Source organism: Aotus nancymaae, unplaced genomic scaffold (assembly GCF_030222135.1).
Source record: "Aotus nancymaae isolate 86718 unplaced genomic scaffold, 86718_ANA_hifiasm-v0.15.2.pri h1tg000036l, whole genome shotgun sequence".
In the NCBI taxonomy this organism is placed as follows: Eukaryota; Metazoa; Chordata; class Mammalia; order Primates; family Aotidae; genus Aotus; species Aotus nancymaae.
Window position 1 is genome coordinate 19,953,394 of NW_026988450.1, and position 16,104 is coordinate 19,969,497.

At 41.7% G+C, this 16,104-nt stretch overlaps 1 protein-coding gene across 1 annotated transcript in view; it reads left to right on the plus strand.

Moving 5' to 3' along the window:
* SULF1 (sulfatase 1) overlaps nt 1–16,104 on the plus strand; it is a 193,549-nt gene that overhangs the window by 97,759 nt on the left and 79,686 nt on the right. Inside the window, 3 exon segments of the mRNA XM_012463652.3 lie at nt 779–851; nt 1,156–1,387; nt 13,942–14,181. Of these exon segments, the coding sequence (XP_012319075.2) occupies nt 1,216–1,387; nt 13,942–14,181 (412 nt within the window). The 5' untranslated portion in view covers nt 779–851; nt 1,156–1,215.

Genomic DNA, 16,104 nt, shown 5'->3' on the forward strand with positions numbered 1-16,104 from the left:
GCCAATCAATCATTTTGCTTTGCGGGTTTAAAATCTGTGGCAAAGCAAAACCCCTATGCTAGCCCCGCCGTACTGGTCTCACCAACAATAAGCCTGGTAATTGACAGTCGAGAGGGGGCTCTGTCCACTTAGGTCCCGGCACAAGCTGAGGACACCAGTGGGACAGAGGACCCAGCCTTGCAGAGAGGAAGCACCTTTTTCTCTGGTGATTGATGGGCGACAGAGAGGAGCTTTTCAGAGGCTGGAAAAAATTGTCCCTGTCACTTACTATGAAATCTTTGTCAGCAGAAGGGACTCTCCTGGGTAGTGAATGACGTAATGCAGATGACAAATGACAGGTGTGTGTTTCCTTCTGCTTGCTAGGTACTCAGTATCACACGCAGGTGAGTCAGCACTCCCCAACGCGCCCCTTGCACCATCTGCTCCCCACATGCAAACACTCCTTCCCAATGCTCCCTGGTTTCCCTGGTACTGCTGGCTCTTCCTAATAGAATTGTCAGCTCTTTTGGGGATGTGTAAAGTACTGTTAGAGTGTGAGCAAGGCGATACCTTACCACCCTTTTATGGATCTGATTATGAAATGAAGATAGCATTTGAGTCATTTGTTAGCAGTTCTGAAAGTTGTTTCCTTCTGTTCCTCCCTTTTGGATCACAGAAGAAAAAATATATAATATATACACATATAATATGCTGTTGCAAGAGACTACTTCAGATCAAAAATCTGTTTTTAAAATCGTTGACTGATATTTCCTTTGTATTTTTTTTCTCTCCCTTCCAGGACCCTATCTGCAGATGTTCTGAATACCTCTGAGAATAGAAATTGATTATTCAACCAGGATACCTAATTCAAGGTATTAGCTCTTGTCAGAAAGCTTTTACGTTTGAGCTCTGTATTGGAAATTCTATTTTGGCAATGAATTGAAATAGGAAAAGTTGGAATGAGAATAAACGACAAAAGTGAATTTGCAAAATAATCAAGTGCTTAAAAAACTACCCAGCACTTGTGAGGGTTTGCTATTTCTGACTCATGTGCAACCCTGTCTCTGCCAGCTTATGTGCCAATGCTGACTTATTTGTAGCCCTTTTTCTGCAACTGTGCTTGGGGTTTGGATTTCATTTTAGTCTCACCGTCTCCGTTTTTCTCTGACTGCCCAGAACTCCAGAAATCAGGAGACGGAGACATTTTGTCAGTTTTACAACATTGGACCAAATACAATGAAGTATTCTTGCTGTGCTCTGGTTTTGGCTGTCCTGGGCACAGAATTGCTGGGGAGCCTCTGTTCGACTGTCAGATCCCAGAGGTTCAGAGGACGGATACAGCAGGAACGAAAAAACATCCGACCCAACATTATTCTTGTGCTTACGGATGATCAAGATGTGGAGCTGGGTGAGACACTGAACTCTTCACTTGTTAGTCTCTTTTGTTCAGATGATTTATCGAGTCTCAGGCTTATCAGTAACACTTAGTCAACATTTGGCGGTTTTGCACTTAATTATTTGTACCTTAAGCAACGCCCTAGTTTATGCAGTGAACTTGTATTGATCCTAAGGCATTTGTTCTGTGTTTCAGCATTACTCTTCTGGTGTTATGCTTTAGAAATTGTCGGAGAAGGAGCCTGGGGGAGTAGGACAATGGAGGAAGAGGGTCAGCACCAAAGACTGTAGAAGTAAAGAGCTGAAAACCCTCAGTTAAGAAATGTGAAAATATTTGGGCAAAGTTGTTTCAAAGAGTATGAGGAGGTGACTGTAATTCTATGCAATGGATATGAATATAGACTGATACTAAAGGAATTTTCAGTGGTTATTATTAGAGTGGATTACCTATTCACAGTTCATTATAGTAAACAGTTAGGTAATTGAAAGTTGCAGTGTTCTGTATGTCTTGTGGCAGAGAATTCACTAACTACTACCTTAGATATGACGCTTTTTTAATTAGCTTGCCTGGGTTAATTGTAGAGCACCCAGAAAGCCTGCCAAAACCTAGTGATTCCAACGTGCCTTCTGTACCATCTGATTGGGTTTCTTGTCTTCTCGCTTTCTTCAATGGCCCAGCCCTGGGTCGTGTTCATAAGCCGAGGGCCAATTCTCCTAGTGCACCTAGTGCAAGGCAGATAGAAAGCTTGCCCCTACAAGTTGTCACTACTCATTTCCTTTCCTGAACCCAAATTCCTTGCTCTCAGGCATCACCCAGCCTGCTTAGCCATCACGTTCAACCTGACCGACAGCCGAATCTTCTAGCAGAGCATGCTGGGCTCCTGCGGCTCAGGTTCTTGAGGATAAAACTCTCCATGCTGGCACTTGGTCTCCATGGAAGGGGATTTTGGTTTCCCACTTGAAACCAAACAGTGGGATCCCAGTAAAGTTAATTCCTTGGCTTCAGCTGGAAGCAAATGAGCTAAAAGCCAGCAGAGGTCATTATTATTGAAGCTGGTTTGGGGAGGCCACCCACTTTTTTTTTTTAACAAGGGTATTGATTTTCAGGCAACAGACCAAAATGAAAGGTGTCACATGTACATGAGTATGTATTTAGCAATATGATGTTAGCATGTATATAAGTGGTGGTTTAAATGTTTTCATTCACTTACAGAGCAAGTAATTTTAGCTTTTTTAGAGCCTTGTGCGTCCATTTCAAGTTAGTTTAGTCCCTATTATGTTAATAGCACAGTCTCTGCATGAGGATTGCAATGTTAAACACTTGCCCTCTGCTTGATCTCACACCTGAACTCACCTTCCTTAACATCTCACCCATCCATCGCTTTTGCTACAGCTGAGATCTCTGAATCCTCTCATCTCTCCCAGTTTTTCCCTCACTGGTTTCTCACCTGGCCTGCCTGTCTCCTCTAGTCTTGGCCTCTCTTGCCCACCCTTCACTCCGTTGCCAGAGTTATCTTTCAAGCATCTATCTGATCAGATCACTTTTCTGCTTAAATCCCTTCTGTGGTTTCCCTTTGCCAAGAGGATTAAGTCCCTCTCCTCTGCGGGCAAGTGGGTTCTGAGCCATGCGGCCCCTGCCTCCCTAAGTCTGTTTTCCTTTCCCCCACTTTCACTCTGTGCTTCATAGACACAATTGCAACCTCCCCAAAGGCGTCTGGTGGCTTCAGCCCCCTCACCTCTATCCATGCCTTTGCACATCTCCCCTCTGTCTTTTCCTCTTTCTCCACCTGGAGAAACCCTACCTGTTCTTTATAACCCAGTTCATGCCATGGGTTTGGTGTTCCCAAACCACCCTCCCCTCCAGCAGCACGGATGGAACTCTCCTTTGCACCCCGGGAACATGACTCCAGCATGGTGCTCATTCCACCATGCCCTCCCATGCCTGTCCTTGACCGAGATCAACGCGAGAGCAAGGGTATGTTTTATGTTGCACTCCTAGTGCACCCCTAGTGCCTGGGAATATAGTGGGCACTAAACTAACTTGAAATGGACCCATAAGGCTCTAAACAAGCTAAAATTCCCAGAAATAAATATAAGTATTCATCACGATCTACCTCTTCTACAGCACTGTCTTTAAAATATATTAAGGAATTGCTCAATAACTTTATTTTTAATAGAATTCAAATTTTCAGTCTTGTCCTATAGTTCACTTATTCGTTCAGTAAATATTTTCTGAGCGGTTACTAAGTATTGCCTTTTGTTGGAGGCATGTGAATATCATGGTGAAAGGTTGTAGACCAGTCTCAGTCCACTCAGATGTTTCCTACATATTTGCCTTTCCTTCCTTGATTTTCTAGCCAGACAGCATGCTAAGAACTACTAGCTCATTTGACCTTCACTGTAACTCTATGAAGTAGTTACTATTCTCTCTTCGATTTATGTATGAGAAAAATGAGGCTTAGAGAAATCATGGAGCTTGTGGTGAGCAAGTAAATTGTGAAACTCAGACATGTATTAGATCTGAGTCTCCACAGCTACACATTTAACCACTATGCCTTCCATGAATCGGCCATCTACAGATAGTTATTGAGATAACTGTTTAACCTTCCAAAAACAATCTGCAAATGTGTAATAATATTCTAGGTTTTGGGAGAGAGAGAACAGAAGCAAAAGACGGGCCACTGGCAAAAACAAAATGACTAGGAACCACGGTGAACTGTGCATTAGAAGTTCAGAGGAAACCTCCCTTCTTGGCAGAAAAGTCATGCTCTTGGTAGTGCTTCCTGCTTGATGGAGACTTTTCGTCATCTTTCTGTAATCTGCTCATAACCCTTCTTGAACATTATTGCTCTAGATTTTGGGTGTTTTTTGTTTTGCTCTTGTTTTTTACCATCTTAACCATTTTTAAGTGTATAGTTGAGTGCTGTTAAGCACATTTACATTGATATGCAACCCATCTCCAGAACTCTCTTCATGTTACAAAAGGAAAACTCTATACCCGTTGAACAACAACTCCCTTTTCCTCTCCCTCAATCCTGGCAGCTATAATTCTACTTTCTGTATCTGTGAATTTGACTGCTCTAGGTACCTCATATGGGTGAAATCATACAGTATTTGTCTTTTTGTGACTGCCTTATTTTACTTACCATCATGTCCTCAAGGCTCATCCATGTTGTAACATGTATCAGTGTCTTTCCTTTTTAATTCTGAATAACATTTCATTGTATGTATGTACCACATTTTGTTTACCCCTTCATCCACTGTTGGAAACTCGAGTTGCTTCCTCCTTTTTTCTATTGTGAAGAATGCTGCTGTGAACATGGGTATACAACGAGCTCTTCAAGACCTTGCTTTCAGTTATTTGGGAGCTATACCCAGAAGTAGAATTGCTGGATTGTATAATTTTATTTTTATTATTTTGAAGAACCACCTTACTATTCTCCATAGCAACTCACCATGTGACATTCCCTCCAACTGTGCACAAGTGTAATAATTTTTCCACATCCATGCCCACACTTGTTATTTTCTGGTTTTGTTTTTAATAGTAGCCATCCTGATGGGCATGAAATGGTATCTCATTGTGGCTTTGACAGGGTTGGGTTTTGTTTTGTTTTTTACTCCAGTGTAATTTTCTTTGCCAAGTGTTTTAATAAATCTTCACCTAATGCAAACCTTTTTGCACCTGTAATGCTGTAGACAATTTTGACTACTGTGCCTCCAAAAAGAAAATAACAGACTTAGAAAAGGCTTAGAAGAACAATTATGAAAATTCTAATAGAATGCTTTTCTCATTGGGAAAGTATAAAGCAATCCTATCTCTTTGTCTAGAAAGATGAAGGCTGAGAAGGGCTATAATCAAAGTTTATAAAATCAAGCCAGGGAGGAAAGCATTAGTTCATCATGAGTAGGAGCCCTTCCCTTCGTTTTCAGGACAAACAATTACTCTGTAAAGGGAGTAAGACACATAAGGAATTCATTAATAAGAGTGCTAGAACCTCGTATGTGGATAACACTTCATCTTTTTCCAAAGAACATTTTGTTCACATTATTGTGAACGAATATTGCCATCTCACTCAAGTTGGGTGGGTAGGACAAAATTCATCATCCCAGGAGAAAACAGACTGTGGAAAGATTAAATGGCTTAACCATGGTCCCCTTCCATCTGAATTTGCTTTTCCCATAACTTAAGAAGTTGGTCAGATTGTGCTTATACCTGTAAATACTTCAGGTTTTTAGGCTAGAATAATGGATGAAAGATTTACAATTTTTTTTTTCTTTTCTGAGGAGTCTCACTCTGTCACCTAGGCTGGAGTTCAGTCACCGTGTGGCCTCAGCTCACTGCAACCTTTGTTTCCCAGGGTTCAAACGATTCTCCTGCCTCAGCCTCCTGAGTAGCTGGGATTACAGGCACGTGCCACTACACCCAGCTAATTTTTGTATTTTTTTTTTTTTTAGTAGAGACGGGGTTTTACCATGTTGGTCAGGATAGTCTCGAACTCCTGACCTCGTGATCTGCCCACCTTGGCTTCCCAAAGTGCTGGGATTACAGGGATGAGCCACTGCGCTCAGCCAGATTTACAATGTTTAAAGCTATGTAAACACACGTGGAAATGATCAACAGAAAGTTCAGGATAATGGCTACCACTGGGGAAGGAGTGATGACCAAGAGCATCAGTACATTCACATTTTATTTTAAAATTAAATATATATATATATATATATATATGAAGGAATATAATCATGTTGTTTTGTTAAAGCTAGGAGATGCATTATCTATTCTGTTATACCCTACACTTGAAATATTTTATGATTCAGAAGGAAGAAAATAAAAAATGTTTGAGGGTCTCCTAACTTTCTGAGACTAGCATCAAAGAAATTGGGCTCTAAATCTTTCCCAAATGGCCCTTGGTGCCACTCTGAGAAACAAAATACTGAGCAGATTAGACCATTGATGTGACTCAATATGGCATTTCTTGCATTCCTAGGAAATTGGCCTGACACTAACATCTCAGTAACATTGACCGGATGTTTCTCTTAGATCATATGTAGAGGGAAGCTATGAGTACATGGAGATGCTTTGCTTCTTTAAAGCAGAAGCCAGAACACGAGGTATTCAGACCAGAGCTAGCCCACAGATGTGTGTTGTTTGATGAGCATACTTTTAAAACTAAGCCAATATTTCAAAATCAGATTTTTAAATATATATTACATATAAAAAATCAGACTCTGACTTTTCTTGAAAATTCAAAAGAATGAAGGCTTGCATTCCCACGAAGCGGTCATCAATTAGATGCTTGAAGAGGAGTTGCAGCTGCTCTCAGACATTGGGGTCCCCACTATTCTGCTGTTCCTCAATAATTACACCAAGATGCAGGTGCCATTTATCATTGTGACCATACTGTTGTTTTTGTTATAGTCAGGAAAAGTTCTGTAAACCATGTATCTGTCAAAGGCAAAACAATGAAAAGACACAAAGGCCCTCTGACTTTTCTCATACCTAGCTGCCTTCACTTCCCTGCCTTATCTGTGTAGCCCTGTAGGCATGTGAGCTTCCATTCCTGTAAGTAGCTTTTAATGGCCTTGCACTCTTTCTGAGGGGCCAGGAGGAAATAATGAGTCTTAGCGACCTGGAAACATTCCAGACTAATGTATTATCTTCTCTTTTTTCCCTTCTTCTTCCAACTAGCTTTTCGCCTTTGGTTTTAACTAAAAAACATCTGGTTTCTTTCTTATCAATTCCATAGTTTGGGTAGAAAAAAATATCATTTAATTATGTTATTTTTTATATGCATGTACTTTTAGAATTAGAATATTCAATGGATCATACAGGCATTTTAATATAGGAAATATCGCTATTTCATGTTTCATACTTTACTATGAAAATAACTGTTGGCATGTGAAAATGGCAGGAAAGTGTTTAATACAAACGACTTAAATATTTAAAGCATTAGCCTTACTTCATCATAAAAGAATGACATCAACAAACATCCCCGCACAATCAGTAAGAGCTGGGTTTGCTTGTTTAGTCACTCATCGAACCATGAATGCTGCAATCCCCAAGGAAGTATCTCTCTAGGAAGCCAGGTATATCTGAATCCCACATGCCTGGGACTTCCATAAGTGATGATGACAATATTTATTATTGAATTTCTGGTTCTGCAAGTTTTTCTGGACATGATAAACAGGTTTGATGAAAAAATTAATGTTTAATAATGCACAATGTTGCATATTCAAACTCTCAAGATATGTGTATCGGGAAAAGTGAAGCTTTGTGTTTTTTTGTTTTTTGGTTTTTTGGTTTTTGGGGGTTTTTTTGAGACGGAGTTTCACTCTTGTTGCCCGGGCTGGAGTGCAATGGCAGGATCTCGGCTCACTGCAACCTCTGCCTCCTGAGTTCAAGTAATTCTACTGTCTCAGCCTCCTGAGTAGCTGGGATTACAGGCATGTACCCACCATGCCTGGCTAATTTTGTATTTTTAGTAGAGATGGGGTTTCTCCATGTGAGTCAGGCTGGTCTTGAACTCCTGACCTCAGGTGATTAGCCCGCCTTGACCTCCCAAAATGCTGGGATTACAGGCATGAGCCACCGAGCCTGGCCAGCTTTGTTTTAAAGTTTAAAAATGTCAATGAAGTACTTCAGAAACTCTGTGTGATTTTAGCAAAGTCATTCAAATTAGTGGGACATTTTTTCCCATCCTTTTTCATACAAATGATTTTCATACGAAGTCATTTTGTATGAAATGTTTTGGGAATCAAGTAGTTGGAGTATACAGAATGATTTAAATTCCTCACTATGGTTCTGTCTAGCCACAGCCTCATCACATACTCCAGCCAAAGCACTATTCCTGGAGCCTTGATTTTTAACGGTGCCAAAATTGCAAATATGGTGGATCTTGATGGATTTCTGAAGGGCAGCACTTCTCCCTCTCCCAGCCACCACTGACCTCTTCAGCATCCTGGTCCACAGCCAATGGCTGTCACAGCACCTCCATCTTGCAGGAGCAATCACAGATGTTCTCCGTCCCAACTTGGACCTGGGGCACTGGGACAGTGTGTCTTGTCAGTCCTGGGACTCAGCTGTCGCCTAGACCTTCCCTCTCATCAAGCCAGTCTAATCAGCAGTGCATGTACACCAACTACGCAGACATAACCATGGTTGCTTCAGAGCCTGTGTGTCTGGCTCCCACCCCACGGGACAACTTAAAACAACCATGAAGTTGGGCTTTTTGCTTGGGGTGAGGAGTCAGTGTGTGTAGAAAGGGGAAGAACTGATATTTGTATTTAAAAAACAGTATCAACATGTTAAGTCTTAAAGCATAGAAAATGTAGTTAACCTCTGTTCTCTCCTCCAGCTTTTGCACTTCAGATGTAGATTACAGAGAAGAAGATGGAAGAGGCAGGAGAAAATTTAATGTGATGGGGTTGAGGTGAGCACATAGGGCAATGACAGCCACGTCAGCGCACTCCTTGAGGGAAGTACTTTGAGGGCATCATGCCATTTGCTCAGCGACAATCTTGTAAACTAGTGGGAGTGGGGAGTGCTGTTATAAGCTCCATCTTACAGACAAGAAATGCAAACCCAAAGAGGATAGATGACTTGCTCGAGCTAATCTGTGGCAAAATCCAAATGTTTTCCAATATGTTCAAGTCCAGGGCTCTTTCCCTTCTCAATTTTATCCTCCTCAGCCCTGCCTTATGAATCTGGTTATGAGTGTTTGGCCTCATAATTCATTTAATTCCTATGAAATAATTGTTCTAATAACTGAGAATCAGCACTATTTGCATTTCAGGCACCAAAGGCCTGAAACTCATAGAAGTAAAGAGTTTCAGCTTAAAACGAACCCGAGCCCTTCCACCTATCGGACAGAACATTGTCCTGTCCACCGCTCTCAACAGCTGTGAATAAATAACCATGAGTTTTATTACAGAATCGTTTTTCCTAAGGTTTGCCAATAAAAAATCAATGGCACAATCACAGTGGGAATATATACAGGGTAAGGCAGTATTATTGACTGACATTAATCATTGCACAGCCATAAAAAAGGTGCTCGATGCTTTCTTCACTGGGACACACTAACACAGTGGAGTGAAGAGATTCAGATTCCTGCGCACCGTTATCTGTCTCTACCCAGAGAATCCACAGAGATCAGAGGCAACAATTAACGCCAATGTGGCAGTCAGCAGCTAAAGACAGACAGATCCGCGGCCTACTCATGCCTCATCAGTGCCTGAGCCACTGAGACCACTTCAACTCTGAGGGGAGGGTAGGAGACAGATGTTAATGTCAGTCAGTATCTCCTCTAAGAGGTGAGAAGTATCAAAAGATGTGACTGTAGAAAGACAGACCTATCGCGACCGCAAGCAGATATCAATTCCGTTTCTCATCTTGAAAATGTCAGTGTCACAGCCAGCACTCAAGAGCATGGTCTCTGGGCAGACTGGCTGCATTTGCTTCTGGGTTCTGCTACTGAGGGTCTGTGTGGCCCTAGGCACATCATGATTTAGCCTTCTGCACCTCAGTTTCATTATCTGTGATATAAGAATAATAGCTACTAGCACCCACCACAAAGGGTTATTGTCAGGACCAAACGAATTGCTCATGTGAAGCACTTAGAAGAGAACCTGGCTGAGAGGAAGTAGAAAATCAATGTTTCTTTTTCCTGTCTACAATATACCTTATAGTCTTGGCAGTGGTCTAAGCCACTTAGATCACTCAAAATGAGGCACCCACTACAGTCTCTTCCATCTCTAGGCTTCTCTGATTCTGTGACCAACCTAGAATACTTCTCCAGGTGAGATTCACTGAGAGGCAGCTTCAGCTTCACCCAGGGTTTGGTAGAAACACAAATTCTCAGGCCCCATCCTGGACTTACTGAACCTGTATCTTGGGGTGGGTACAGGATTCTGGGGCTTAATATGCCCTTCAGGTGACTTTTCAAGTTGGACAAGCATTGTCACAGAATCTTCTCTTTACTGAGCATCTTGAAGCCAGATTCCCACTTTTTGTTTTGTTTTGTTTGAGACAGAGCCTCACTCTGTCTCCCAGGCTGGAGTGCGGTGGTGCAATCTTGGCTTACTGTAACACCCACCTCCCAGGTTAAAGTGATTCTCCTGCCTAAGCCTCCTGAGTAGCTTAGACTATTGGCGCACGCCATCACACCCGGCTAATTTTTGTATTTTTTTACTAGAGATGGCATTTCACCATGTTGGCCAGGCTGGTCTTGAACTCCTGGCTTCAGGTGATCTGCCCACCTTGGCCTCCCAAAGTGCTGGGATTACCAGGTGTGAGCCACCACGCCTGGCCCAAGATTCTCACTTTCAAGGACCCCAGTGGTGGAGCTGTACTGTTTACAGTGCCTATGGGGATCCAATGTCATCTTGGCTCCCTTTGATGTGTGGACTGACTGGTGGGAACCAGGGCATTTGGAGGGATTGCTTGGGACCCCTACACAATCAGCTCAGTTAGTCAAGAAAAGGGTGATACTGAGAATGACAGGAGAATCCTGGCTGGGGCACTTCCAGCAGGGATGAATTGGGATACGTTTTAGCCCCTGTTTTTATATTATTTTGACTTTAAATAAGATTTCCACTTCCATCCCATATTTGTAGCCTAAATGAATCTGTAAACTAGAGATTATAGTGCTGCAATTCAGGACCTTATATGATGGCCTCAGCTGCATTTTTCTTTTACTTGAATTCAGTTAAGGGTCTTAAAGGAAACTCTGAAAGCGTGTTCTTTGAAATAGACTACTGGACAATGAAAATCCATCAACAGTGTTTGCTGTTTTCCCCAAACTCAAGATACTCAGTAACTAACTACTGCAGAGATCTAAAGAGGAGCAATGAGACATGATGGGCATCTTCAGTGTCACCTTTCACTCTCCTTCCACTTCTACATCTCCGTTCATCTACTTATCTCCAGGATATTCCCCCTGTGTGATCACAACACAAACAGAAAGTGCAACATTTCTAAAATTGACTTTTTAAATCTCCTATAAGGCATATTCCTCTTTAGTTACTTCTTCACCATCAGTGAAACTATTGGTTTCCAGTTTTCTTCTCATGATGGAAACTTCAGTGAAACTATCGGTTTCCAGTTTTCTTCTCATGATGGAAACTTCAGTGAAACTATCGGTTTCCAGTTTTCTTCTCATGATGGAAACTTCAGTGAAACTATTGGTTTCTAGTTTTCTTCTCATGATGGAAACTTCTCAGCCTTCTCATGCATCACCACATCACTTGGATCTGCTTCTTAGGGTCACTGTATGTCAGAGGCATAGTCGTCCAAGTTCTTCTCTCCTCAGGGCTAGACGGCTTCAGCGACCTCCTCTGTACCCTTTGCAGCCCAGCGGTGAGCCCTACTCAATCCACACACCACCATTGCAACAGCAACACCTCTCGAGGGGCTTGCAATCCACTGCGATCTGCAATCCACTGAAGCAGCAACACCTTTCAAGGGCTTTTTTCTGAACATGCCATTCATGCCTTTGACACGGAATCTAACTCTACCTTCACTTTTTCTATTCTATCACATCCAGTATCTCTGCCCAGCCTTTGAGCTATTTGCTAAATCTGCTTTCCACATTTCATGAAGAGAATTCTCCATATTTCTCTTCCTGCCAGGAAATCAATGTGTTGTTCTCATCACTCTACTTAGTTTCTTCCCACCTCCAGAGCATCACACACGTCACTCGCCACAATCCCCCAATGGTATACTTCACCCTTCAGACATTTTCTTCCTCCTTTCCCTCCTTCTGTCCTCATCCCTCATCTCAGAACTCTTATTAAGCTTTCACTCCAAATTCCCTCTATTCTTTCTTTTTCTTTTTTTTTTTTGAGATGGAGTTTCGCTCTTGTTACCCAGGCTGGAGTGCAATGGCGCGATCTCGGCTCACCGCAACCTCCGCCTCCTGGGTTCAGGCAATTCTCCTGCCTCAGCCTCCTGAGTAGCTGGGATTACGGGCACGCGCCACCACGCCCAGCTAATTTTTTTTTTGTATTAGTAGAGACGGGGTTTCACCATGTTGACCAGGATGGTCTCGATCTCTTGACCTCGTGATCCACCCGCCTGGGCCTCCCAAAGTGCTGGGATTACAGGCGTGAGCCACCGCGCCCGGCCCCCTCTATTCTTTTATGCCCTGCTACTGCTATATTCACACTGTTACCTGAGCATTGCTTTGCAAATATCCCCAAGTGATTTTTCTATCTAGAGAGTTTATTAGTGAAGACCAGAAGCAGAAAATTTCCCATTTCTTTTGTTTGTGCTACACTTGGGAGATCAGCCTGGAATGCTGAGGTTGATAGAATGTTTTGCATGAAGTAGTCACTCACTACATGTTATTCACTGACTACAAAAGGTTGCTTGATCCCCTGAAGACAACCAGAAGAGAAAGAGCAGTTAGGATTGCTCCTCGCTGAAGCATATTTTAGGGAACTCTAATGAGACCCAATTAGAAACCTTCCTCCTGTTCTCATATGCATCATGTGAATGGTAAAAGCTAATATATGAAGACACAGGGCTGACTGTGGCTTTTTGGACTGTTGCATACTTCTCTTCTGCCCTGAATGCTTGCCTGGTTTGCATTATGATTTCCTTCCTTGCTGGAAAACATAGATTTTCTTCCTTTCTTTGGAAGAAGTGGGACCTGTTGGAAATCTGAGGCTCCAAGATTCAAAGGCAATGGGCTTGGCTGCAGTGCTCTGTAGTGCGCTTCTTGACAAGTCCTGAAAAGACTATTGAATTCTGGCCTGTGCTTTTCTGCAGTGTTTGGATGTGTTTCAGCTGCAGAGTTTGGCTGGATAGAGTAATCGAAATAGTTTTTTTTTTCCCTTCCTCAGCAATCTTGTGTCACCATTTCATCCTTAAAGTTAAAATGGAATATTTTACAATCATGCAATACTTTTGAGTGCAATCAAATTATAGCTCTTTAACAAGCAAACAACCTATCTTTAAAAATTGTGCATAAATAGGTTGAAATATAAATTGATGGTGTTATCCTAATAGGAAACCTGGCAAACATTTGGTGAGCTTGCTAGAGGATAGCAACTTGCATTGAAGATCTTTTTAAATTATTATTAAACACAGGCATTTTGATGGGACTTCATAGGGAAGAATTATTTTTCTCTTTCATATAATTAAAATATTATAGTAGTAATCTATACTAGTAATCTAGTAGCAATGTCACTAGTGGATTGCATTTGTGCTGGGCTGGGGGTTTTATGCTCTGTGTATCAGGCTATTGTTCTCTGATAATCTTCAAAGGGCTGCTGGCCTTTGAATCTGCTCCATATCTAAAATTCTAGCTTTAATTATCAGATTAGCCTGTGTTTTCTTCTTTGTGATTACAGAGGGGAGAAGTATGTTTACTATTCTGCAAAATACCTAAAGTGGTAGGATCCTAAATGTTTAATTTTGTTGTAGAAGTGACAGCTAATCAAAGTATAGACTATCTGAAGCCAAGGAAAGGAAATGAAGAAGTCAGGGAAACAGAGGCACTGAGGGGCACAATAGAAATGGGCATTCATGTGCTTCACTTTGCTAAAGAATGCTGGCACTGTGCCTTTCAGGGTCCCTGCAAGTCATGAACAAAACGAGAAAGATTATGGAACATGGGGGGGCCACCTTCATCAATGCCTTTGTGACTACCCCCATGTGCTGCCCATCACGGTCCTCCATGCTCACCGGGAAGTATGTGCACAATCACAATGTCTACACCAACAACGAGAACTGCTCTTCACCCTCGTGGCAGGCGATGCATGAGCCTCGGACTTTTGCTGTATATCTTAACAACACTGGCTACAGAACAGGTAAGGGATGACATTTCTAGCCCATGAACCTCTTGTAATACGTCCTAGACTCAGGAAAAAGCGTTGTGTAATGAAATACATAAAGTTCCAATAAATATCTAAAAAAGGATCAAGTGTTTTTAAACTGCTTGGCATCTACCCCAGGGTCTGGGAACACAGTAGATGATCAAAATAATTTATTGAATTAATGAATAACTGATGCATAAATTAAACATGTGTACCTTATTGATTCATGTATTTGTTCATTCATAATTAACAGGATTTGGAAAGTTTCTTGAGCTTGTGGTCATTTTTATGTCCAAATGTTCACTTCTACCTTTCAGGAAAAAAAGCCATTTTAATTGCTATACCTACTATTATTGTTTAACCTACACATGGCAAGATGAGGTTTTGGTTAATCGGTTTTTTGAAAACTGGGGACTTCTTTCAAAAGGGGTGGTAAACATCATGGTAATCCTTCTGGGAAAAAAGCAAGGCTCCTTCTGGTAATGTTACCACCAAGGCCCTACCAGCATGTAGATGATGTCCTTGGGTTTTTGTAGCATTTCTTCATGAAAGAACACAAGGTTGTTGATAGAAGAGCTACAGTGCAGACATGGGTTGTTGTTGATTTTTTTTTTTTCTGGAATCGCCTAGGCGTATTTATAAGAATCAAAGATGCTATGATTAAAGCTTGTTCAAATGACTTTCAGGTCTCCAGTTTCTCCATTTGGAAGATTTAAAAGTAAAGGATTTCAGATAAATATTCTCGTGCATCTCTTTTAAAAGTGAAATTAATCTTTCCCACTGGATTCAGGAAATATATGGCCATTTGCTTCTTTGCAGAGCGCTCTATGGGCACTGAATACTTGTTATTTATGGATGAAGATATTGATTGTGCATATGATAGCACTGTCACTCGCAGACAGCTCAAGATCTCAACTCACAGAAGCAGCTCCTCCCCTGCATCTCAAGGGTGTTTTCTTATGCTTAGGAAAGAAACTAGGTTACAGAGAGGTTACAGAGAGTGCCTTATCTGAGTGTGTTTTCTCACATTAGTGATTTAAATTTATAGCACCTTTCATCTGAGGACTCTAAAGCAATTTGCAAATCCATCAAACATCCCTGTAGAGTTCATAGACGGCAAATGTACTTGGCTCTGTTTTATAACTGAGGTGGGGATTTCAAATATTGTGCGACCAGCTCAGAAACAGAATCAGTAGTGGTTCCCTAATGCCTGGTTCCTGATTTTAACCACCAAATTGTGTTTTGCTCATGGGAAGTGTTGTGTGAAATCAGTGCCTTTCACCTCCCAGCTTCCCTGTAATTTAATCTCTAGTAGCAGACATAGAACTGGAAGGATTGGGAATCTCACATATCCAGAGTGATGCGGATGACATTTGTCACAAGAAATAGAGATTTAGGGTGAGACAGGGCTCTGCCAGGACCTAGAGCAGTCAACTAGGGTTTACTAATTTGTTTCAGGGCTAAATCAGGGATGGCAAGAAAGAGGGAATTAGTTTTTGTCATTATCTCACCTAATTCTTATGGCAATCTTGAAAGAAAGGAATTCCCTGAGTTACCAATGAAAAAAACAAGACTCAGAAAGATGAATTGTCTATCTATGATCATGAGCTAGTCAGTGGTGGAATGAACCCAGCGCATCTGACTCCACAGTCTTTCTTCTGTATAATGGTTCTATCCTGTCTCATTCCAAAATGCCTTACAGAGTTACAGATTTTATAGGCTATGGACCCATAAGGACCCTGGCAAACAGAAACAAAGGGTAGAACTAGTGAAAGTCAAGGTGAAGATTGGTGTACAAACTGCCTGCTTTGGAGTTGTAGGGAAAAGTGGAATGTTTAGAACTGAGCATCCAGATGGTAAGAGCCAAAATGGAAACACCATCCATTGTAAAGTTCACCCAGTCACTGGGATAAAAAC